Source organism: Penicillium malachiteum, assembly GCF_028827825.1.
Source record: "Penicillium malachiteum strain IBT 17515 chromosome Unknown utg000002l:1.0-8849297.0:1.0-8852440.0, whole genome shotgun sequence".
Classification (NCBI taxonomy): domain Eukaryota; kingdom Fungi; phylum Ascomycota; class Eurotiomycetes; order Eurotiales; family Aspergillaceae; genus Penicillium; species Penicillium malachiteum.
The window spans coordinates 7,177,101-7,201,873 of NW_026643095.1; the positions used below are offsets into that span (position 1 = coordinate 7,177,101).

Sequence of the window (24,773 nt, forward strand, 5' to 3'; positions counted from 1 at the left end):
AGCTCAGGCTCGAATGCTCTTCGAACTCTCTTTATCAAGCACTCTGTTAGTCCATTACCTGACCTCATTATATCACACAACATGGCCACTTGAAAATGAAGTTCTTCATTACTTTTCAATCACAGACCCTACATGTTTCACTCATGGAACGAAACAACGCAGTAACTCATCACCTGACATTGAAAACTGGTCAGTGGTGACAATATGTGATCTCTTCCCTGTTTCTTCCCACTACTTGTCTCCACTGATTAGAGGGAAAAGCTTTGGAAACCTTTCTCCTGGTATACTCGACTCCTCACTTTTATGGTGAGTCGATGAGAAAGGCAGACTTGTGCTTCCTCTGGTATCCAGGTCACTCGCCAAAAATATGTGCACCATATATTTATTGCGGAAGCCCCTTATCCACCTTTCCATCTCCCCAGCTGCCAAACCCCAACTTGAACCGAAAATCCCAACTATGGCGGCGACTATGACATCGTACAAATAAACAACAGCCATCCACGGTACAGGGAATATCTGTCTTCCTCAACATCTTTTCAGGCAATCGAAAAGATAGAGATTCCCGACATACCGCCCGTTCTCTCTATGTCCGCTTTAGACTGTCAACGAGGAAAAGTATTGGGAACCGAGGTATGTGATCTGAAAATGAAATTATCAATATCATTGTCTCTGCTAACCTAATTAATAGATGGCATAGAGATGGGTCATCCGACTCTCGATCAAGGCTGATTTTCTCAAAGTCAATCAATGTTTCCGAGAACACATTCCCCGACATAAATACGAGGGCAGACTGAGATTCATGTGAGCATGAATGGAACGTCATTGAAGCAATTTTTGGAAAGAAAAAGAGCCTGAACCATTATCCACAAAGTGGCATTCCATATCCAACTGTATCGAGGATATCCTTGATTTGGTGAGTATTGCCATTATACCTTGGACCGCCCCTGAAAAAGTATCGAGAGTTGCAGTATAGAGTCTAGTAGCGATTGCTGACCGTTACAATAAAGAGATTCCAGCTGAAGATACAAACCCAAAATATCGATGAAGATAAAGATATCGATGGAAGGAAACTGGAATTTTGTGGACGTTTCAGACCAGCAGATACCTTCACTACTACCCAATTCACATCAACGGACAGCTACATTCTCCCAGGTTGAAAGAGTACAATGACTAGAGATTCACAGCAAACTATCAAATTGGCAAGAGACAACCGGTGTTTTATGAGGCCATCCCGAAGGAGAGAGCATACTTGGAATCGGTGAACACCTAACACAAGATATCCAGATATGATACAATCATGTGGATGAGTGGGAAATAAGCGACGCGCAGTTCCACCAATTTTTGCAGGTAAGTTCACGATACCAGAGATATTTTTTCCCGCAAGTTAAGCGAAGGCTATGGCGTCCGGAAGAATCAGGATCACCATTGAGGTCAACAGGAACTTAAAGAAGGGCGTTGATCAAGATTTCGTCCGCATACCGAGAAAGCAGCAGCGCAAAACGACATAAGGAAGAACGAAAACGCAGTTGGATATGAAGTTGGGAAAGGACAGACTGAGGGACGAGAGGTTAAAGCTGGAAGCTGGGGGCTCAAGGTATATTCAAGATCTCCTGGGGATTGAGACTATGGAGCTTCGAGGTAAGAGTCAATGATATATCAATTATCAATCGAGTTCTAATTGATCTAACTCCTCACAGCCCGCCATACCTTTTCAGGTCCTCGATATTTAGTGCAAAACACGCGAACAGGTGGATTTTTTGGAACGACGATAGCCGAGTACAAAACACAACCCCCAAACCTCAAAAGCTGGGTGGAATCGAAACCAATGAATCTAGTATTGGCTATATGTCTGATAGACAGTCTTGGTCGACAGTGGGCTCTCTATGTCGCAGCATCAGCTACTGTGCTATATGGCCATGCTCGCAGCAATGCTGGAAAGCCAGAGTGTGCTGTTTATGGACTTGCCTCGGACAAGAGAGACAAGGTTTTACCAGATCACCAGCTACAATTCAATTTTGTCACTCGGAAGAGTCATCTAGCGAGGACGATGTACTTGGAACGATGATTGTCCAAGGGACACCCTAATCATCCTCCATAAATTCCTTTCAAAGTCCTCTTTATTTCATGACTTCAACCAAATCGAACACCTTTTTGGACATTCCTCGCGTTTCATCCTCAACCATCCTGTCTATTTCCCACAAATTGATACCTGTCCCGTGCATCGGGGACGAAGCAGTTTTGGTTGAGGGCGTTGCTGGAACACAGCCCCCTGCTTGTTCTCTTTTCTTTCTTTTTTCTTTTGAAAAAAGAAGAAAAAAGGATCCCATCATATGCTGCTGCCGGCGGCGATGGAGGGATCCTCCTCGCCAGGATTTAAGTGAACTCCATTGAACCCCATCAAGCTAACAGTCCATTTCTATGTAGGTGTGCTATTTTGTGAGACTTTCCACCCTAGCACTTTGCAGCCCCATGGACTTTCACGGTACCTTAAACCTTAAGAGGTAACAGTCCTCTTCCTGCCTCTATCGTGGGCGATTAGCCACAATATTGAGACCTGTCAATACAAAAGACAGCAGTCATTATGTCTAATTGACTTACTGTAAGATTCTTATGGCTACTGATTTCTATAGTTGATGAATTATGTGGCTAATTATTTCCATAGATGCGAGATCGGAATCCAACGTTGTCATCATCGGCCGTGTGAAGAAAATGCACCGATGACTCTGGTCCCACCCATCCATCACCTGAAAGGGTCACCCGTGCACCAGAGCGCGAAGTGAAATAATTAGCCGGATAGACAGACCGAGCAGTTGAAGCTTCCCAACTGGGTAAAAGCAGACACAACTTAAAAGTCTGACAACAACTTCAGGTGGGCAGAATCAATTGACCATATGGAAAATTATCCTATGTTGCAAGCGAGCTTGGCCAACACCAGGACGGTGGTTGGCGGTATACCGATCGATCATTGGGGGAAATCGCGACACAGAGACACACAGAGCCGCAATAAGCGGTGTTTTCAGAGTTTTATGATGATCGCTAGGCCATCATAAAAAAGCTGATTGAACAGGAATTGGTTGGAAAAGCTCCGGCGAGAAAATATAAATGTCTACCACTTCTGTCAGTTGATCCTCCGTGAGCCTTTTGCTCGAACCGAGAATCTGGCACGGCGCAAGTGAAATCTGGCAGAACGTTGCCTTCATTCTACACGTTTACTTTTGTTGGCATGGAGTAACGATGATCCTCGTCATTCAAATGTTTTTACCATGTCCATCACCAGGAAGCATACATCCTACAAGCATAATAAAATCGTTTTATTCTTCTATACAAATAATCCACAAGGGCCACCGAGACAGTATACAAAATGCAGAAACCTTAAGACTCTAAGAATGTAGCTCAACTACATATTATCCTCACTCCAATGACTCCTAGTCTTCAACCAAGCCTCTCGATCCTCCTTACTCTCCTGCGCATCCATACCAACACCCATTCCACGCTCAACCCACTCCTTACTACCCATCTCCGCCAATCTAGAAAGCGCACGCGCAAACGCAAAGCGTTCCTCATCACCACTAAAGATAGAGGTATTCTTAAGTGCCTGCACTGACATACCCAAATCATCCATGAGATTACGCATAGCATCAGATAGATCAGAGTGATCGCCATTCTTGAGCGAATCCTTCACATCCGACGCGGAGAGAAAGAGGTTCGTAAGTGGTACTTCGGTAGTAAGAACGAGTTTGGCACGGCTTTCGTAGACCGCATCGATGAAGGTAATGAATCGGCGCGCTAGATCACGCTGGTTTAGGTTCATCCCTGGTACATCGGTGATGATAAAAGCGTTGTAGTGTCGGACTAGCTCGAGGTAGTCAGCTGCGCCGGTGGCGCTACCGATGAGCTGGTTGAAGGTGAATTTCGCGGCTTTGCCACTAGCGCAGGGGACGTTGATTGTGCGACCCCAGACGACTTGGGTATCGGGGTGTGGTGGGTCGTTGACAGGGTCGCCGAGGTAGTCGAACCATTTTTGAGCATGGGCTTCCGCGTCTGTGTCTAGAGGGTGGTGGTAGACTGCGGCGGGGGGGACGGGGGATCTTGCGGTAGTCGGTTGGGGAGTTGAGGTTTATGACGTTGAGTTCCTTGTTAAGAAGTTTGATGCAGGGGATGAATGACTCGCGCTGAATGCCGTTTTTGTACAGGTCGTCGGGATGACGGTTGGAGGTTGTGATGAGGACAACACCGTGGGTCATGAGAATTTCCAGGAGTCTGATATATTGTTAGTAAACTGTAAACTTGTTTTTGATCTCATTTGGATGTAAATCCAAAAAAATTAGTGGGTCTCACCTTCGCAAGATCATCGCATCAGCAACATCTGTGCACTGAAATTCATCGAAGCAAAGCACGCTCGCAGAGTCGGCAATATCCGCCGCAACCATAGGCAATGCATCGAAATCATTACCATACTTCATCTTAACAACATGCATGCGCTTATGTACATCCTGCATGAAGTTGTGGAAGTGGATGCGAGTCTTGGTCTTAATATTGGACGGCAAAGTATCGTAGAAGAGATCCATGAGCATGGTCTTTCCACACCCAACATCACCGTACATGTACAATCCCTCAGGAAGACTTTCAGGAATAGTGGATTTCGCGACTTCCTTCTCTCCCCGGCTGAACAAAGAGCCAAAGAACGACTGCTTAGGAGGCTCAGGGTTCAGGGACTCGACTGTCGGATGAATAACTGTAGGTGCTTCGTACTCCTTCAATGCCTCGTAAAGGTTCTGCAGGTTTTGAATGATCGCTGCACGTGCATGAAACAAATCCAATTAGCCAACATGTCCTTTGACATATACCATTTCATCCCAACCTACCTCGCTGATAAGGATCATCTCGGAGTCGACCCGACTCCACGCGATCATCATACTCCTTCAATGGTCCATCCTGCGGAGTTCCGGCCGCCTTCTCTAAGACAGTATCCTTGGATGTCGCATCATCGCTGGCAGTAGCTAGATTCCGTCTCTGTGCCGGCCGCAATGGCAGCTGAGAGGCAACAGTTCTCTCCACGGGAAGCGCACCAGACAAGCCGCGAGCCCTCCTTGCGTTCGCATTCAGCGGTGAGAGTCCACTCCGGTGCGTAGCGTAACATCGTTCTCGAGTCCCAGCGCCCCGCAGCGGTGCGGCTGCACGCAGGCCCCGGGAAGACCGCAGCGCTCCCGGGAAACACTCGGCACAGAGCTTGGCAGACGGCCGGCTCATTTGCGAAGCAGGTATTAATAAAACCGATATACGATAAAAGGGACAGGTGCAGGTCGTGAATGCGAATTTCGAGGCGAGGACGTAGCCGAGGTATCGTATTGCCGCAGGAATTGTTTTCTTCCGGGGGCGAGTAGTGATTAGGGCGGTGACAGGACGGAGTAGAACGCGGTGGTACTATAAGTTCTCAATTGGCACTTTTGTATGCCTCGGGTTCAAAGGAGTGTGAGGGATCGTCGTATCTACAATAAGAAAAAGAAAAGAATAAATGTATAGAAATAACCTTAGAGCAACCGAGCACTCCGTAATCCGATTCCGTTTAACTACGAGAAAAGAACGGGCCGATGTCAGTCACCTGACTCGGCAATTGATCAGCAGGCATCGGCAGCCAGAATTAGATACCGAGATAAAAATGATTATTTTGTAGTTGAATTGTTTGGTCACAAGTAGGGCAGAGGCCCGCGCCTTTCCTTGGATATCCAGTAAGAATAAAAAGAAGACCATATGTACATGTCACTGAAGCAGATTGAACCAGGGTATGGTACCCAAGGAACAGAGATTGAAAGCACAGATGAGAGAAGATCTCCGAGAAGAAGATATCTGAGACGGAAAGCACATAAAGATGAGACGAGTCACAAGGATTTGCAGAGAAAAAAGAATAAGGGGATAAAATATGAGAATAAAAGCCCAAATCATACATAACGCATAATATTCGTAACACCATCCTGCTCGTCGAAAAACCAAGGTGCGAATCGCTGAAAGGCAGATAAAGCACAAAGAATATCGAGAATAGGATGCCCATGACTCCCGATGCGCCGTACTCATTGCAGATAACAATAAAGATAAAATGATAATCGAGAAATGTGGACAGGAGAAAGGAAGTAGAGAGGCCACACACATAGTGGCACAGTTGTAGACAAGGAGGCATGGCTGATTACCGCAGGAACTCCATTTGATAGAATGACAGCTTTTGTGAGGGGGTATTTAAGCAATGCTGACATACAGTGTCAACTTTGTATGACGCTGCATTGCATCTTCGAGGTCCTGATCAGTGACCATATCAACAGATGTACCAGAATGTTCATCCTTGTATCGTACAATGATATTGTCTTGGATTTTGAGTCGATCTTGAAGTTTGTCCTTGAGATGTTGCATGCTAACACCGGACGGAATACGAATAGCAATCAAGTCATCCTGGAAGAACACCTTCACCTTCATCGCACTGGAAGCGGAGTTTGCAGACGCCTGTGTGAGGGAGCTAGCCTGGCGGTTCATGGGTGGTGGTCCACCATTCAAGTAAGATCCCGGACCTGGGGTACTGCGTCCCTGCTGCTGCGAGATGCGATCTTGGGATGCGTTCATGGGTGTCTGGGATGATTGGCGGGACACGGGTTGGGCGGGCTCAACGCCGGCAGAGGAGTGGTGGGAGGTATCGGAGTACCGAGCCTCCTGGCCGAAGGCATCGGGATCAATCTCAAAGTCGCCTGGTCGAGGCACAAACAACTGGCGAACCAATTGGCATCGCGCAATGTGCGAGGGCATAGCGATAAGTTTCTTGATGTACTCATCCAGACTTTGACGACGGCCGTTGGAGATCGCATCAGTCACATGCGTGACAGGGCCTGGCATGAAGGGAAGGGTTCGTGGGCGACCCCGGTTACCGGCCTCGTCCTCAAACTGGGTCAAAAGTGCAATCTGGAAATCATAGAAATCGTGGTAAAATCGCGATAGTTCCCAGCACCGGCCATCTTCCATCTGAGCCTCAATAATGTACCAGTACTTGTCATTGTCAAAGCAATAACGGGGAATGGATGCTGCGACTGGTGCGAGAATTTGCTGGTATCCTTGAGGTGGGGGCTGAGTCTGTTGGGACTGCGATGGCAAGGTGCCCTTGCTGGGTTCACGTTGATGGTATGCCTAAAAAGCGAGTGGAATTATTAGCCCGAACTGTAGTCAACGAACGTTCGGCGTCCCATATACCAAAAAGACGGAGGGAACCGCGGGTCCAAAAGAGCAATCAAGGGAGCAATCGCTTACATAGGCGTTGCCGTTTTGGCTCATATGGCTCGAAGTTGAACTCATGGACATCTTATCCATCGCGCCGGTCATTCCCATCATGCTGTTACTATTATTACCTCCACTAGGTGTCGGTTCAATCTTGCCGAGAGTGATGCTGCTGTTCTTGTATTCGGCTGTCATCTTCTTCCACTCCTCCACCTTTGGCACTCCAGCACGGCGCACAGCCTCAAGTGGGTCAGTCACGGCCTGACCAGTCTGCATATCGCGCAGTTCGATAAAGGAAACAGGAATCAATCCAGGGCCACCCAAGCGACCGATAGGCTTTGCGACAAACCATTCCGGATTGGATTGAGCAATAACAATGATGGCTTCACCAGCGCGAGCATCCAGTTCATCAGGTCGTTCAGCTTGGAAATCGTACTGAACAATTCCATAGACCATGGCGCCCTGGCCCTTCAGGGTAGACATTCTGAAAGAAGGTTGATTATTGGGAGGATAGGGGTCGGAGATATTGCGGTCGGCGAAACCAGAGTCGTGATGAACCTTTTTATGATCGTCGGAACCACCACTATCCCTTTCGTTCTTTGCGATAACTTCGAAGAAGGATACGGGCACGAGCCCCCGAGCACTAGGGATAAGAGGGTTACAGGCCTCGTACCAATCCGAATGATCCTCCCTGCTGATAACGTGAAAGAAGTCTCCCTTGCTGAAAGCCAATTCCTGACTATTGCCAGGTTCTGGTCGGTAATCGTAGAGGGCTTTAATCACCTAATGCACAGACAAGCACAGAAGAGTTCGGTCAGCCATTTGCCAAGCACGGGTGGGACACCATTCAGAGAGGGGCAACGCGACAGTTTTGTTTCCCTCGTCTTCTTATGGGAACTTTTTTTTTTTTTTTTTCCCCCGATATTATTTGCCTCCCCAGCCACCACAAAATAGAAAAAGGGGAGAAAATGCAAAAGACAAGACCCATATTACCCAAGGGGAAAAACGCTAACCAAAAAAAAAAGACTCACCTTCTTAGGAGGGATAATAGCCAGGGCAGATTTGGGGGGTTATGGAGAGATGGTGATGCTTCGGATCTTTCTCCCCTTCAAGGACCGTCTGATAGCCTGGGGATAGTGGGTTAATTAAATGACACACACAATACCATGGTAATATTTCAGTGGCGGGGACAACTGAGGGGGGGGGGCACGGGCAACTGACCTTCATCGCGAACAACCGAGAAGGCACAAGGTCAAGGGGGTTCACAACAAGTTCAGGGGGGGTGATGGAAGAAGTCAAGAAAGATTCCCAAGAGAGAGAGAGCTGGAGTCACATTGGAGGAGACATGTAATCAACGTATTGCGGTTCCAACCACAGCTGGGATTGGGATGAGTATTTGGGGACTAGAATGAGGGGCCCGCTTTTATTTGTAAAGGGATGATCTTTGTTACTCTCTTTTCTCTTTGTATTTAGTAGTTATAATATGGTACTATTACTGTAGATATACTATCATAGGTAGAATTCTTCCAGAAGACCTGATCCAGGGATACATCTATCGGGTTCCTTGTGGCAAAACTAACTCCCCGTTTCTTAACCTTGGAACAGGATGAACAAGAAAATAGAAGTCTTATTTTTATTCTAATGTGATAGATCATGCAGGGATCTTCCAATCCCACGTTCAGATGAAATGTTCCAAAATTAACCCTGTATAGGTCCGAGTCATGTCTAGAATAACCAATATTACTTCAATATTCAGTACCCCGTACACATGTGCATGCATATCTGATATTTAGATCAGATTCTAACAAGTTCCACCGGTAATTTCATTACCAGTAATGGACCAAATACAGATCCACTTTGAGTCCAGGTACCGTTGGGCAGACACATGTGCACCCCCGGCGGCTAATAACTAGTACTAATATTGGACTATCTTAACCTATGCAATTTGACTGGTCTATATTTTTATACCAAGCCAGTCCTTCCGTACTTACATCTATGGATAGTTTAGTGCTAATATTATTCAAAGTTCAAATAGTCGCCCTCTCAAGTAATAGAAGAAAAGAAATTCCCTGGTTCCCTGGTTATCCACAACCAATCCGTGGTCATATCAGCGCAGGGACCATGGATTAAACAGTGCACTGTCCCAACCTTGGAAACATACTGGGGATCGGCCCTTTCTTTGAGTGTAAATCCCGACAAGAACTTGAAATACAGGGGGATAGTACCAGAGACAAAATACCCTGCAAGAAACATTTGAACATATATATCGCTTGTCTCTAAGACATGACATCTGAAGAAAGTTACTATGGAGTATTTCGTACTACATAGTATACGAGTTCCTTAAGCCACCATGACTGTACATAACAAATAGTGAGAAAAGAAATAATAATCCAAAGAGAAAACACTACCGATAAAATAAGTGAAAGAGCCCAAATTGGAATTACTAAATTAATGAAAGCATGTAAATTAGGGATTTACATTCGCGGCTCCTGCACTCACCCGATTAACTATCCCAAACGGAACATTTGTTCCAGTTCAAGTGCCAATCGGGCTCATCAATTTGGCCCCTTTCCTTTATAGGTTCATCATTTAAAATTCAAAATAGGGTAAGAGTCGATCAGGTTCGCATATCAGGGTCTCTATCTCCATTACGCAGTACGAGATCTGGGGGCTAAATGATTATCTCTATGTTTTGCTAAAGCTTAGAGAACAAGGGTACATTAGCTAGACTATCTCCATTTTACTTCACCGCTGTTGGTCAAGACAGTGCCGATCGTGGGGGAGATGATGTCAAAGGACGTTGGGGAGATGCTCAAGTGGATTGAATCAAGATATCGGTTTTTCAATTTCAATACCATCCACAGGGGCCCTTGAACATGCATGTAATTTGGAAAAATCGGGCCAGAACGTCTATGGTCTGATTTAGTGTCAAAATTGTCAGTGATAACCCTATTGATTCCCCTACTAAGTAATATACTAGTATTAAAATGTTCCACTCTCTCTGTGCAGGATTATTTAATATACTATTAATACCTGACATATGCATTAACCTTAGAACCTTGGAAGCAACCCAGCCCTGAAGATCATTGTATTAATCCAAACACTGAATTAGGAACCAGGCACGAGACCTGTACAATTTACATTTACTCCATACTCTCATGCTTCAATATGATTTCCTAGCGTCTCAATAGTATACACTTAATTTCTTCCCCGCTACTTGAACCAGAAAATAATACCGATGACGCTAGAAATTGGTGGACGCCACTGTACTTGAAGAGCCCCTCCATCCCATGGCGGCCACGCACTTAGGACCCACGTGGCGGGGCGGTTAATGAGATTCCATGGAACAATCGAAAGATTAGAAGAAACAGATCAAATAGTGGAAAGTCGCGTGTCAGGAGTGGCGGGGAAACAGCCCACGTGCAGATCAATTAATAGAAGAAAATCTGGAGAGGCAAATAATTAGTCGGAATACTACAGTAGTGTATATGCGCTTCGGGAATACTAGTTGGGGCGAAATGACACTCTGCCTGATTTACGAGGGGAAGAGGCGTTTTAGGGCCGCGTCATGTGCCATAGACTTGAAACAAATCATGGAGTCGAGTCTGGTCTGGGCATTTGATTAAGCCTGAGACAATGGATTCGGACTCGCTACGGAGTTCCCCGCCCACAATTTACAATAGGAATGCGATACTGTCAAAATGTAACTTTATTCTGTAATCAAATGGGTTCTGCTGTAAATGAGACAAAAACTGAGATCTACTCAAAACAACACCTGTGGGCGCTATGTGCACTTCGATGCCCCCACCCACCAGCAAAGTCGAAAAAAGAAGACCGGCGGGTATTAGTATGGTCGTACGTATCTCACCGAACGTATGGATGGGATTCCGCACGTGAGAGCCAAGAAGACGGAAATGGGGAAAAATATGAAGAAATGATGCAACAACTCCAAGGCCGAAAAGGAAGCTGGAGGATTTTTGTGGGACCATGATAACGCCTCTCGCTGAAGGAATGGGGGAAACAACGACGGAAGAAACAAAAAGGAAAAACCACGGCGGCCCCCGGATGAGGCTGGAGGGGGTGCCGACCAGGCTAGTTGGGGTTAATTGGGAATCTCCGGATAGTCGGACTTTCGAGATCAGATTTGACCCTTGATATCGACGACGCGGTGGGCTTCTGCTTTGGCCTGCTCAAACAGAGCGCCCGCTTTGCCGGTCAACAGCCTTACGACCCCGTTTCTCTCTTGGAGAAGCTCGGAGCCCTGGTAGTCTAGGACGAAACGTGCGGCCTGCTCATCGGACTCGAAGCCCAACTCTTCGGTAATGAATCGGATTTCCACATCGGGTTTGTATCTGAAGTTCCATGTTAGCAATCATGTAATAAGAATAGAAGAGGGAAAATAGTAAATGATACACTTACGCTCTACAGATGGCTGCGAGGGCACTCAACCGCTCGCGATCGACAAACATATCCATAAGATAAGCACCCATATTGGGTGAGTCGAGATAGAGTGAAAAGAAACGATGATAGTTTCCAAGCGCAAGGGCAGAGCGGAGAGCAAGAGCGTGCTTGACAGCGGGATCTTTCTTATCTTCAGCAGTCACATCGGCCAGCGCGTCGTTCATAGCCGTCCAGTTGCGGGTGTAAATGAAATAGAGAATACGATAGGCCTTGAATTCCGTCGGGTGTCCACCCAAATTCTGCGCGTATAACACACGTAGTTGGGTTTGGCACTGGTTGTACTCACCAAGATCCCCTTTCTCCAAGGCGATACGGGCATGAATCTCATAGACGTCCACAGTGAATTCGTTCCGAATATGTTGGACCGTCAGATCCTGACGCAGGGACTTAAATTGATCACAAATGTATCCATAGTTGCCCTCACTCTTCCACTTCTTCTTCAAAAGGTTGAGGGTCTTTTCAAGCACAGGCAAGGGACGGACGGTATCCGGGTTCGGAGCAGAAGTCAATCGGAAATAGTTCTTTTCCAGGGTCTGGCATCTTCCCACAACAGGTCCTTGATCCACTGCGGCTCTAGGGGAATCGACTGGGGAGGAGGTCGCCGAGTTGCCGTAGCTGGCGCCAGCACCCTCAAAACGTCTCCTCCTCATCTCCAAATTAGCTTTGGACTTACTAGACTCGTCCAGCGTCATGCGTGCTTTTTTCTCTGTGGATGGGTAAGTGACTCGGTCTTCAAAACGGTTGCGATTGTTAGTTTTCCGCCACGGCGGGGATTCGGGCTCGGGCTGCTCAAAATTATCGGTCGATTTTCGCTTGCGTGAGGCATCTCCGGGGAAGATGGCCGGCTGGATGTGGCCCAGCTCGAGACGCTAGGGTTGGCCAGGATCTTGTTGCGTTCATTCTGAATCATGACCTGTGGTAGTTGCAGCTTTTCCCAGTCGATCGCGTTGAGTCGATCCTTTTCTGCCGCATCGGTGATGACTTGCCGCAGTTTCTCCTGCATCTCAGCATTGCCCACACTTGCGATCTGGTTCTCGGGGGCAAAGCATCGCTGCACATAAGTGCGAACAGCGGCAGAGAACTCCACTCGTGGAGGAGCTGTGGTTGTTGTTGACATGTTGGTCACAGGTGTAACGTTTGGGACTGAATAGGTGGGCTTGTTATGGTTGAGACTACGGCGTGCTTGTACTGGGATGTAGGCAGGGGTTGCTGTGCCGCGGTTAGCGCCCTGCCAATCTTTAGGGTGGCGGATCTTTTTCTCAGGCTTACCAGAAACTGGGAAAGCAACGGATGGCGAGGAAGGTACTGAAGCAGTTGCACGCCAAGGAGGGATGCTGGAGCTCATCCCGACTTCTAAGAAAAATGAAGCTTGATGAGGCAAAACGGGTTGGGGGGGGGGAATAGACGGAAAAAGTAGAAGATCGGGAGAGCGATGAGAGGGGGGAGAGAAGAAGAAGAAAAAAGAGACGGCTACGTTTGAGAAGAGGAAAAAAAGAAGAGAAATCCTGATGACGAGAGAAGAACTCGAGAGATGGAAAGGTCCTACGCCACTTTATCTCTCGCAAGATAAATGAGATAAAATATAAGACTGGGAGATTTAGATGAATGATTTGCTCAAGAACCTTGGGAGAGGAAAGAAGCCCACACACAACTTGCCGGTGAGAAGGGGTTCCCCAAGCGACGGATTTTCCGTTTCTCCGATCTTCCGTGCTTTATCGGTTATCGCAGCCAAGACTGGGTGAGCTCGTCACTTATATTGCTCTGAAGTTGATATCTACTAGATGTTTTTCAAGTCCCTCGATCTCACGACTGCGTTACGACCCTTACTGTTACCTGACGAGACTCTACTCTTTGTCCAGGACGCAGTAGGGTTGTACGAAGGGTGAGTGGTTTCATTTGTTATGACTCCCATTATGGATATGTATGACTGATACGGCTTTCAATCAGGAAATACAAGATACCTGATTACCAAAATGGCCATGCTTATTTGACATCACATCGGGTTTGTTATATAGCGGCTGAGGACCCTCGCAAGTTCTCTGTGGCGATTGATCTCAAGGAGATTGACCGTGCAGAGTATCAGGTATCAGCTTCCCCCTCCCCCACCTGCCGCATGATAAGGGATCTCCTTTCACTAACGCAGAGTACTTGAGTATGGAAAGGCAGGCTTCTTGAAGTCGTCACCAAAGATTACTATCTACCCCAAGCCACAAAAAAGCAAGACCGATAAGTCGCGTAGCGCAACTTCCAGTCCGGCCGTACCCTCGTCGTCCACCCTCCATCCAGGCAAGCCGCTATCTCCCTTACCACAATCGATCGCACCGCAGCCGTCTCCCTCTCCCAAGCCGGTAAATGCGACGTGGATTTGTCCCATATGCTCTTTCTCAAATCCTGTGCCCTCAAACTTTGACCCCGCGACAGCGACAGCTACAACAAATCTCCCGCCATGCTTAGCTTGTGGCATCAAACCGCCTTTGACAACGGTGTTAAAAGCCGCTGTCAATGCGGCAGCTAGTCGAGAATCGCCTTTACCGCGACCGAGCTCTTTGCCTGTCGGTGAACATACGAACTCTACTACGGGTACCCAATCAGCCTCTGGTTCCGTGTCTTGTCCTCGATGTACCTTTGTCAATCATCCATCTCTTATAGAATGTGAAATGTGTGGCACCTCATTGATAGTTGCGACTTCTTCTGCCGGAAATGGGAATATTCGTGTAGAGTCACCAGCTCCGTTTTTTGAGCAATCGCGAATTCCTAATACTGAAGTGAGCGAGACCATCAAGCTGTCTTTCCGTGCCGGCGGGGAAAAGACGTTCCATGAGAGGTTGAAAGGCGGTCTTGTTCAACGAAAATGGTTACTCCAGAATGCACCTCCAGTACCTCCCCCATCACAAATGTCGACAACGAGTGCCCCCTCTACTGCTACACTGGAGAGCCCACAGCCAGCAGCTCCACGACCAACAGCTGTTGGAATTGCGGGTCTTGAACAGCGAGGCCTGGAAGCGCGCATGAATAATCAACTAGTCATCGGCAATGCTTTTGAGGACCTTGAAGCTCTAATGGCTTCAGCCAAGCAAATTGTCGCACTGGCCGAGACTCTGGCCCGAGAATCTGGCATGTCGAGCGAGGGCTCTGCCGAGACTTACGCAGTCTTATCTGAATCTGTAGCCGCATTGGGAATGGTAACCACGAAAGATATGCTCAGTTCTGGGTCAGAGAACCTTTATCTGTCCGAACTAGCACGCAATCTGGCCGAATATTTGACAGATGACCGTAAGGGGGTTCTCCAGCGTGAAGGGGGCATCATGAGTCTTATCGACCTATGGGCAGTCTTCAACCGCTCACGGAATGGAGTGGAGCTTATCAGCCCTTCAGACTTCCAACGGGCGGCGGAACTCTGGGAGAAGCTCAAACTACCGGTTCGTCTAAGACGTTTCAAAAGTGGTCTTTTAGTGGTTCAGCGATATGACTGGAGTGACGATAAAACAGTGCGTCAAATACAGGATTGGATGGAAGAACTACGGCAGGTCCCACCGGATGAGCCAGTTCCATGGGACTGGACAGTCTTTGGTCGAGCTGTCACTGCACAGGAAACCGCCCAGCGCTTCATGTGGAGTGTTGGAGTCGCTGCTGAAGAACTTGAGATGGCAGAGGATCGAGGGGCTCTCTGTCGAGAAGAAGGAATTGAAGGACTACGATTTTGGAGTAACAGATTTACCGATTCACTGGCAGTTTTAAAGTGATACGAATGAGTGTGTGGCTTAGACCAATAGAGAATCTCTATCCCGTACCAGAAAAAAAATGGTTCCACCAGTAAGGCCTCCTGCACCGTGTGCATCCTGATGACGATATAGGATTCACCAAGAAGGAAAGTGATGCGAACTATCGGAATTCTTGGGAATGATTAAGACCAAAGAGGTAGAAAGTGACGTCAGAATATTGATGACCTAAGCAAAGTTACTTGCGGGGGGAATTCCCTATACATTATGATTGGTTGACCCCGCGATCATCAACTCTCATCCCTCCCCGGTCTCTCTCAACTCTCGGAGGGCTGTACTCCTATTGGCATCTTTCCTTTATCCTTCGTCATAACCCCCTTATTAAACATTCCCTTGTTTTGCTGTTTTTATTCTATTTTTCCTTTTATATCCAATCGCCTCCGGCGTTTTGTTCATCTAGTTGGTCTCTTTTTTTAATTCTCTCTCCTCGAATTTACTCCATCTTCAACGGCCATTTGTGGATCTTTGGAGTTCAAGATAAGCGTGACCCGCTTTAAATTGTGTGGATTTCGTGTGGATATGATCGGCGCCTTTAAGCCCCAGATCTCACACGCGAACTATCCTATCTCTTGGTGAATCTCATCTTCAGTGATACTTCCAAATCAAATACAACCCAACCTCTTATCATGAGTTTCTCTATCGCCTTATCCGCTGCGGCGGCGTCAAGACCTGGTGTCACCCGCCCAGCCATGTCCCTTCTAGTGTCTTCACATCCTGCCCAATGCCGAAGTATATGTCGTGCTGCTCGAAATACACAAGCTGGAATGGAGAAGCCAGAACGCACCTCCCGATCCTTTACCAAGTGCTTCCGCCCTCTTGCCAGTATTCGCTCCAGCTTCTCTGACATCTCATCTGGTCGCGAGAAGACCTTCTGGGAAGCTGAGCGAGAACAGATGATGCAGCGTATGGCACATCTGAAGAAAAGCATGTCAGATGATCCGTCAAATGCTCTGTTCAGTCATCAAGTAGAATCCCTTCGCCGAATGAACAAGTCTAAAGCAGCATGGTCTGGCTTTTTGCAGTCAATCATCACTACTGAGCACCAGCCTGTCCAATCTGACATGCCCCTTAAATCTCACCTTCAAGACTTCAACTTCGCCCAATCACCCGAGATAACTCGTGATGGTCGCCAATATGACCCGATCAGTGGACGCATGGCACCGCAAGCACCACAGCCATCAAATCTAAAAACTCAGACACAGAGTGCTCAGGCCATTGACTGCACCCCCGGCGGCGAGTTAGAAACGAAATTTGCCTCCAATCCATCTCTGGTAGATGAGGGTCAATTTCAGCCAGGGGCTTCCGTCTCGCACATTGCTCCTGAAGCATCTCTCAGCTCTAAAACTATTGACTGTTCCCCTGGAAGTGAACTGGAGGCTCTGTTTACCTCAAACCCTGCCAGTTACAAAGATGTTCGAACGATGACTGGCGCTTTCCAAGAGTCTGCTCATAAACCTAACATCAACATTGACTGCCCACCTGGGAACGAGTTGGAGGCTTTGTTAATCTCAGAGTCTGTTCACTCAGGACAGCCACACGCTGAATCATTCCAGCCCTCGAAAAACATTACAAAATTGTCCGCAGATGCTGGCGTCAGCGCTGGACGAACTGTCGAGTGCTCGCCTGGAAATGAATTGGATGCATTGTTCATCTCCAAGCCTGCTCTTCGCGCAGATCAGACATCTTCGCTGGAAGATTTTGGAGCCAATTCCCTCGGCCAATCCAACAATGTTACAGTCGATTGCCCTCCGGGTAATGAGTTGGAGGCAAAGTTTGTCTCGGAATTGGGTTCTCAGAGTGAGAAGGCTCACCTCAAAAATGATACGGTTGACTGCTCCTCTGGGAACGAGCTCGAGGCAAAGATAATTTCTGAGGCAGCCATGGATCGTAATGAAGCCATCATCGACTCCCCACCTGGCAATGAGCTAGAAGCCAAGTTCGTTGCCGACCCGGTTCCAGTTGAAGATGGCCAATTTCAACCTTCTTTGGTCTCCGATGAGCTCCACGCCCAACAGGCCAATATCACTCTTGACTGCCATCCAGGCAATGAATTAGAGGCTATGTTCATCTCCAAGGCGGCCAGTGGTAGCCCTTCGATGATCGAAGATCTTAGTTCTTTGCAAGCAAGCGACATCCGCACCCGATATGCTTCCCTGGATACCTTGTCTAAGCCAGAATCCCATCTATCCAAGAATGTCGATTACTCTGGCTCAGAGGACCGAATCGGTGACTACATTCTGAAAAATCAGAAAACCTCTGCACCAGAAGCGCAGCAAGAAGTGTCCCCTATTTACCGCATCCTGACCTACGATTCTTCCACTTTTGAAATTACCACAGCCGAGTCTGACCTCTTCTTTGGCGTGAACGATACCAGCCCATTGATGGAAGTCCTCTCGCGCTTACAAAACCCTGCCAAGTTTGTGCCTTATTTTGAGAAAATGCAGCGCGATGGGTACGAGATTGCCACTGGCGGTGGTGATATTCTGGTATTCCGAAAGAGCGGCAACTTAGCTGCAGCAGAGCAGGATTCTGCTATCCACGCTGATATTGCTCCATTCCTTCGACACGACTCATACCCGACCGCAAGCTCCACTGGCTCGCGGTCGCCTTTCACCAACCAGGTGAGTAGACAGTGAAGCTGTCTATTCCGACCGCCATCCTAACTGGTCGACTCCTACAGCCACCTCCCGCAGATGAATCAAATGGTGTTGGGGATGAACCTACGAAACCCTCCAGCTCCAAATCCTCTATTCGAAAGACCCTCAGTAGGGCTACTTTTGCCGTTACAGCCACTGCTGCATCGTGTTATGCTCTCGGTGTTGTGATTGAGTATTTTTGTACTGGAGGACAGGATGGTCACGGCATTGACGGGTTCACTGCCTTTGAGTCGGAGCGTCGTCACCTAGGGTAATCAACACAGTGTGTTGTCACCCGTTCCTATTCGCTGATCTCATTTTCGGATTTCCTTCAATTCTTTTTTATATGGAATTGTGATGCAGGCTTCACGATTTTACTCTTCGATATACCCCTCTTTTTTCAATGGTTTCTTTCTTATCTAGCGTCTCCTCAGATTTTATCTATGTTATGAGATATTATACAAGGGTCATACAATATAAGGCTAAGACTTATGACGGCAACTGCCATTCAAACGAATTTCTCCTTAGATCTCCTTTAAGTAATCCATTAGTGTTCAAATGTCACTGGCAGTTTGCTTTAGTCATTTCCAGGGTTCTATCTATGGATACGTACTGTAACCCTATGTAGCGCGACCGGACCCTCGGGGGCCGACTCCGCTTCTTAGTTTAATTTCCCCTTTTCACCTCAGCTAACCTTGGAAGACAGCACGTTTCTTTGTCAACCCCTCTTCGTCAAGATGCCTAGCGACTACACCCTGGAACGCACCCATGGTCAGGAGTCGGTGTTAATTCACGCCGCTGATCTGTATCTCCTGGTAATTACCTAAAACTTCTTAAAATTGGAAAATATACTAATGTAGTTGGCTGCTAGGAAGAATGGCAGAATGACTTTACTATCTCAGACGATGCCCAACGCTCGGCAATATTCAGCAAGTGGCTAGATATTGGCTCGCATGGTCGTATGGTTAGTCTATCTCATTTGCCCTTAGTCAATAAGCAATAGGTAATAGGATTGGAAGCCATATGTTGAAAGACTAGAGGATATGTCCTCGAACGACGATGATATTACAGATGACGAAAAATATCTCATCGCCCGTGTCCGCCATCCTTCAGACCGACAGGATATCAGCTATTCACGTGTCGTCCGCACTTTCTACGGTGAAGGCTCAGCCGAAAAGCTTGCGGAGCTCGCCGAGGAGGCTGAGTTTGATCAAACCACCTTCGATAATGCCGAACTTTACGATGCTGGGTCGAATGACGGCTTACAGTCGCTACATGATATTCTGACCCGTATCCCACAGATCATTGAAGAGGTGCCCCTTGTTGCCATTCAGCGTGTCGAGAACATGCAAGAAACCCGAAAGGAGGCTATCGAGCACCCGGAATTTGGCAGTGAATATCATAAAGAGATGTTTCACAAAGCGGCCAAATGGGATCATGTTCTCATCTACGATAAAGAAGCAAATGATGAGGGAGACGTGCTGCTGGTGTACTTCGATGATCGCGGCCGGGTCATACGCTACGGTCGGGTGTATGGAGCTGAGGATTGGCAGGCTGCTGACGGTATGCTATGGTCAGGCCAGGATCTCATGCATAGATGGTGGGACACCGGTGACTACGGAGAAGACTGGAAGCCCGATCAATTTGATAAGCGATGGGCCGAGTTTGAAAATGAGGACTGGGAGTGATCTTGGCAGTATTTAGCGTCTGATCTGGCAAAGCCAAGACAAAATAAAACTTTTGTCGGTACATCTGTGCGGGCTACTAGTACTTTATTATACCAGAACAGTAAATAAATCCGACTCGGACACAACTTAAAGTGGTGATATAAAGAGCCGGATTAAATACCTCGCTGTGACTTGAACCTTGGAACAAGCTTAGGTCATTTCGATGATCCGTCTCTGATTCCTTGTAGAATAGATGGGATAAAGCTATAAATATTTCTGTACCAAGGTCTCATAGTCTGCTGTCGAGTTCAGGTGGAAGAGTTCAAAAGGAGAAAAAGGGGGAGAAATAAAAACTAGAAGCAGGGCCCATCATTCCAATTGCCACTCCAACTCGGTCAACTTTCTTTTCTAGTTCGCCGAATCTCTAATCTTTCTCGCTGATAATCCGATCCTTTGCGGCAATTTCTTCCTTTTTCTGCAGAATGGACTTGTCTTGTTCTTTCGAGCCCATAGCAACGATCTCTACAATTGTACCACAATTGAAGTATCTTTTCCAGGGATTCTTCTCAGCCAATTGGAGCAAATTCTGAAGTATATTACCCAGTAAGTAATCAAGAATGGTATGTACGAACATTGGACCGACAAATCGAATGTGTTTCTTTGCCAGAGCTTCGGCAGGTCCCTATCTCGTTTTCGATGGCAGATGGGGATATGAATATCGAACATCCTGAATCGGCACAGTAAAGCCGGTTTCCAGTCTTCCATTCGTCGGCCTTGTCGTTGAAAGCGCTGAGCTCGCCATGCTCTCCAACTCGCGTTGCGAATTTGGGAAGGAAGGGTTGTCCACAACAATGAGGAGGATACAACTTTTTGGGCTCTCTCAATATGAGAGCAAGTAACTGGTAAATAATACGGCCGGATTAAACTGCTGGATGTACTGAGAGGCGCGGATGAGGCGTGGTTATCCGAGCTTGCTGATTGGAGGCTGGTATTAACCGCGATGTTGACCGTGCTGCTATGGTCCGTGTAGACGACGACGGGTAGGTCATCTGGTGCTGCTTCGATCATGTGGCGGGCTTTGTGGAGTACCCAAGCCAGGCAGTAGACTTCAAGTTCAATTGGCCAGTAGTTGTGCTCAGCCTTGTTGAGGACTCGACTGAGGATCCGTTGGACGGCCGAAAAGGGTGGTGGCTTGGCTAGGGAGCGGCCACCAGCTTGGTGCTCGGTCTACTCCGATTCTAGTATCCAGCATTTGAGTGTGTAAACCCTTGAAGTTGAAAAGATGTAGATTTAAGATAATAATAATTCAGCTGGAAAATCAAATGAACTCCTTATATTGAGGCTCCTGGTAAGAGACTTGGAGGAAATTGTGGGTGAATGAATGACAAAGCATTCTATATGTAGAGCTACTATCCAGGGTCCTAGCCTGATAGTTATAAGTTCTTTTAGAATGAATGAATAAGCTACCTTGAAGCTTATCACTTTGGTATCTAAGCCATCCACCACGTGAATTATAATAATAATAACAATATTTTACTCATCTTAAATTTGACTTTATTATGCATAAGTAATATTTTTCAAGGTTATAGGTGACATTGTAATAACTAAGATAGATCATTTTCAGTAATCACTCAGGTATTGAACAGGAAGAGATGTTAGTGTCGATTAAAGCTAGGCGAGCTTTATATTAGTTCATCTTTACTTTGATTTGCCGCTCAGAGCATAAAGTGAACAAAGAAGTAAACATAAACAAATGAAAAGGTGGGAATGAAATAAACCTCTCGTTAGGATTCAACTATCTACCAATTTCAATCCCCCCTTTCGTAGGCGGACCCAGTTGTCTAGGCTCCCCAAAGCTATTCCCTCCAAATCTTTGCCTTCCCCTTTGATCTATTCAGGCTGGATCCAAAGCGCTTCTCCCCCCAGTAATTTGTAACATCATCGCCATCACTGTCGTCGTCGCTGAGGTCAGTCCAGTCATCCTCTGAGTCAACAGGGTACGTCTTGAAGAGTCTCTTCAACATGGCACACTCTGCTTTTCCACTGAAAAGGTAAAGCTGCAATGCAACGAGTATCTTCCCTGCACAACAGAAGTCCTCCTCATCCCACAGGTCATACTCCCTTGTTACATCAACCCGAAGACGAGAGCTTCGCTCAAAACGAACAACCTTGCGCAAGACCCTGGCTCTCCGGGGAGAAAAGAACTTCTTTGGTGTGGGTGACCCAGGTGAACACAGAGAAATCTTTGGGACAGAAGCGGGAAAAAAGTCAGGCTCATTCACCTCTGTGGTATCACTGTCCCATTCTGCCTCATCTCCCGCTGGGATACCGCCCATGACAGAGGTCACAGACTGGGAAACTGGGAAGGGTACCTTGGAGACCTTCCAGCTAGGAAAATGGCAGCGCATTATGTGCAGCTTTGAGCCATAGATACCTATTAGAAAGACCTCTTGGCTGGGTCGGTCACGGTGGTGAGCTTGGAGTGGCCGGAGGTTCAACTTTAGACTGCCGAGGAGAACCTTGCATTTTTGCCGAATGATCTCTTCAAGTGTATCATGTGGTTTTTGATGAAGTGATGTTGTCTGTTTATAGTGAAGAGCATTGTCAGTTACTGATTGAGGCCCTTTTCATGCTTCTAGCCCCTTAGGCTGAAAGAACCCAAAGTGAAAGGTTGGGCATATTGTGAATGGGACAGGATAAACTCACGGCATTGATTGGGACTAGTGGAATGTGAATATGGCCAGGACATCTGTGATTTGCAGGAAGGTGTTGATGGTCAGGACAAAGGCTACGTTCCAGCATGAGGCAGCCGTCAACCCAAGGGCCATGCATCCAGCTGGGCTTTGCATTGTTTCCCACAAAGGATTTGTGTTTAGGATCACTGGCTAGGTTGGGGCTAGTGATAAATAAGAGCATTAGTATTCATATTGTGCAAATCAGATAATAGCAATGCTTGTCAAAGGAACAAGAGTTTTAAACTTATGTTCAGACTGGAAAAACTAGGGTCAAATACTCACTCTAACCGGAGAAAACCTTTCAGGCAAGAATGAGGTTGATGTGCACTCAAAAAATTATCCGCCTCCTTAAAGATTCTTTCAATAATACCAGTCTGAGCTCTGATACGTCTCCAGACTCGGTTGGTCTGTACAACTTGAACCGGCGTATGAAACATACCCATTCGAAAGCGCGGGTTCCTCTTCATGGCTCCGAAAACGAATTTGTATGCGAAATCTTTCTCCGAACGTTTTGGCTGGACCACATCATCACGAAAAAATCTGCGATGTTGAAAGAGCCATGGTCGACGATGGAAAGGAGCGGGAATGAAAAAAAGGTTAGCACGTGGTCATTAATGGGGTTGATATAAGGTTGCTTGGCAATTTATAGATGTGTGCAAATAGATCACGCTATTCAACCACAATCTAGTAGGCTCTTCCTGGGAAGAATCACATACCAGCACGTGCTATCGCTTTCAGATACTTCAGGGGAATTAGCTTATCACCAGGTTGGTCAAAGAAAACCTTGAAGTATATGCCATCCACATCACACTTGATAGGCCTCTTCTTGAGGCTTTGAGACGTATGAGATGTAGCAGGATTCATAATGAACAGAAAGTTCTCAAAAATGTGACTTTCAAGATTCGACAAAACGGTATGACCTGAGCTTAGAAAAATATGGCTCTCGGGATTCGACGAAACGAATGAGGCGAGCTTCGAAAATTGTGGACCTCAAGAGTCAAAGTATGAACTTTGAGATTTGGTGAAGAATGTCGCTGTCGATATTCGAGGAAATGATATGAATGTCCAAGTAGAGATATTCAACGAAAGATGGGGGTGTATGAAACGTGAAAGACGAAGAGGCAAAGATACTTTGGAAGATATGTTAAGGGATTGTTGCCTGGGTGTGTGTAGGAATAAAGGATTGAGAAGGGAGACTCTGGGGTGGATTTGGTGCACGCGTACTGAAGTGAGAGTCCTGTTCGGCGAAGGAGATAGGAGACTTGTGTTAAAAAAGTTTGGGAATTCCGGGACCTCATTCACTTAGTTGAGATTTTTAGAGCTCTTCTATTCAAGGCAACCTTGGAATCAGTCTGTAGAATTTCCTGCAGAACACTAGTATGTATTCCCATATCTCTCTTTAATTTATACACAAAGTCTTTTGACTATTCAATGTTCTTTATAGCCAGTTGATATGTAATAAATCTTATTCATCAGTCTGAACTATATACATCAGTGAAGCTTATACTATCAGTGAAGCTTACTGTGCGTGGTAGAAAAATACTTCCAAGGTTACCTAGGCATTAGCAGAATAGGAGATATGCAGTATGTAGTAGTATAACCTAGGAAGGTTCTAGTAATATTCAAATTCACTAGCACCTGGGCCGAGGTATACTACTCAAGTGCTAGTACTATCTTCAATGACCTTGAAACTTGATGCAATGTTACTTTGAACATTGAAGGTTGAACTCCCTTTCATTTTGGAAAGAGACCTTCTTCAGAGGAAATCATTTAGGCAATCAACATAGTCTATGTGTAAGATTTCCAGGAACCGCTCTATTTCCAAGCTTATTCTACAAACCTGGGGACTCTTGGCAGGTACTCTGATCTATAGTATTCAATCACCTTTTCGACCATTCCTCACTGACAAACGCTTAGGATCGGGCCATATATTCAAGTACTCCATATGTCTGCACAGGTGTTCTGCCCAGGTGGTGTCACCTGCATTATTGAAACAACTTGAAAACAACAACCTTCAACCTTGGAAGGTGGAAACCGCTGGTACTATTCAGGCCCTCAATTAACCATAATTTTCCGATATTCAACGTTTTCATGCCAAAAACTTGAATTTTATGTCCACCTCCTGAGTCAGGCTGCAGCGGGCATACCAGGTGCCACTGGCAGCCAGTTGATCTGGTCCCAGTGGACATCATCTGGATCATAACCTTGGAATTTCTAACATTCAAAATGTTTGAACTGGCTCCA

General features: G+C 46.7%; 8 protein-coding genes across 8 annotated transcripts; 4 read left to right on the forward strand and 4 right to left on the reverse strand.

The window, feature by feature from the left end:
* Positions 1–1,625: 1,625 nt before the first annotated feature.
* Positions 1,626–2,065, forward strand: N7483_005658 (uncharacterized protein; the record flags this gene model as incomplete). The annotated part of the gene is made up of 2 exons (XM_057089095.1): positions 1,626–1,638; positions 1,857–2,065. The coding sequence occupies 2 exons, from the start codon at positions 1,626–1,628 to the stop codon at positions 2,063–2,065; spliced, it is 222 nt and encodes a 73-aa protein (XP_056948924.1).
* A 1,332-nt stretch (positions 2,066–3,397) lies between these two features.
* On the reverse strand, positions 3,398–5,250 carry N7483_005659 (AFG1/ZapE family ATPase; the record flags this gene model as incomplete). Its single annotated transcript, XM_057089096.1, is given in 4 exon segments — positions 3,398–4,065; positions 4,082–4,260; positions 4,339–4,795; positions 4,866–5,250. The coding sequence occupies 4 exon segments, from the start codon at positions 5,248–5,250 to the stop codon at positions 3,398–3,400; spliced, it is 1,689 nt and encodes a 562-aa protein (XP_056948925.1).
* A 981-nt stretch (positions 5,251–6,231) lies between these two features.
* N7483_005660 (phosphatidylinositol-3-phosphate-binding protein BEM1) lies at positions 6,232–8,098 on the reverse strand (the record flags this gene model as incomplete). Its single annotated transcript, XM_057089097.1, has 3 exons — positions 6,232–7,164; positions 7,285–8,034; positions 8,096–8,098. 3 exons carry the CDS (start codon positions 8,096–8,098, stop codon positions 6,232–6,234), a joined length of 1,686 nt encoding a protein of 561 aa, XP_056948926.1.
* A 3,291-nt stretch (positions 8,099–11,389) lies between these two features.
* N7483_005661 (uncharacterized protein) lies at positions 11,390–13,057 on the reverse strand (the record flags this gene model as incomplete). The annotated part of the gene is made up of 3 exons (XM_057089098.1): positions 11,390–11,603; positions 11,671–12,581; positions 12,626–13,057. 3 exons carry the CDS (start codon positions 13,055–13,057, stop codon positions 11,390–11,392), a joined length of 1,557 nt encoding a protein of 518 aa, XP_056948927.1.
* A 436-nt stretch (positions 13,058–13,493) lies between these two features.
* On the forward strand, positions 13,494–15,455 carry N7483_005662 (ESCRT-II subunit protein VPS36; the record flags this gene model as incomplete). Its single annotated transcript, XM_057089099.1, has 3 exons — positions 13,494–13,594; positions 13,660–13,788; positions 13,856–15,455. The coding sequence occupies 3 exons, from the start codon at positions 13,494–13,496 to the stop codon at positions 15,453–15,455; spliced, it is 1,830 nt and encodes a 609-aa protein (XP_056948928.1).
* Positions 15,456–16,117: 662 nt separating this feature from the next.
* N7483_005663 (uncharacterized protein) lies at positions 16,118–18,402 on the forward strand (the record flags this gene model as incomplete). Its single annotated transcript, XM_057089100.1, has 2 exons — positions 16,118–18,112; positions 18,172–18,402. The coding sequence occupies 2 exons, from the start codon at positions 16,118–16,120 to the stop codon at positions 18,400–18,402; spliced, it is 2,226 nt and encodes a 741-aa protein (XP_056948929.1).
* Positions 18,403–18,864: 462 nt separating this feature from the next.
* Positions 18,865–19,815, forward strand: N7483_005664 (uncharacterized protein; the record flags this gene model as incomplete). Its single annotated transcript, XM_057089101.1, has 3 exons — positions 18,865–18,942; positions 18,999–19,091; positions 19,138–19,815. 3 exons carry the CDS (start codon positions 18,865–18,867, stop codon positions 19,813–19,815), a joined length of 849 nt encoding a protein of 282 aa, XP_056948930.1.
* A 1,835-nt stretch (positions 19,816–21,650) lies between these two features.
* N7483_005665 (uncharacterized protein) lies at positions 21,651–22,202 on the reverse strand (the record flags this gene model as incomplete). The annotated part of the gene is made up of 1 exon (XM_057089102.1): positions 21,651–22,202. The coding sequence occupies one exon, from the start codon at positions 22,200–22,202 to the stop codon at positions 21,651–21,653; it is 552 nt and encodes a 183-aa protein (XP_056948931.1).
* Positions 22,203–24,773: the final 2,571 nt, after the last annotated feature.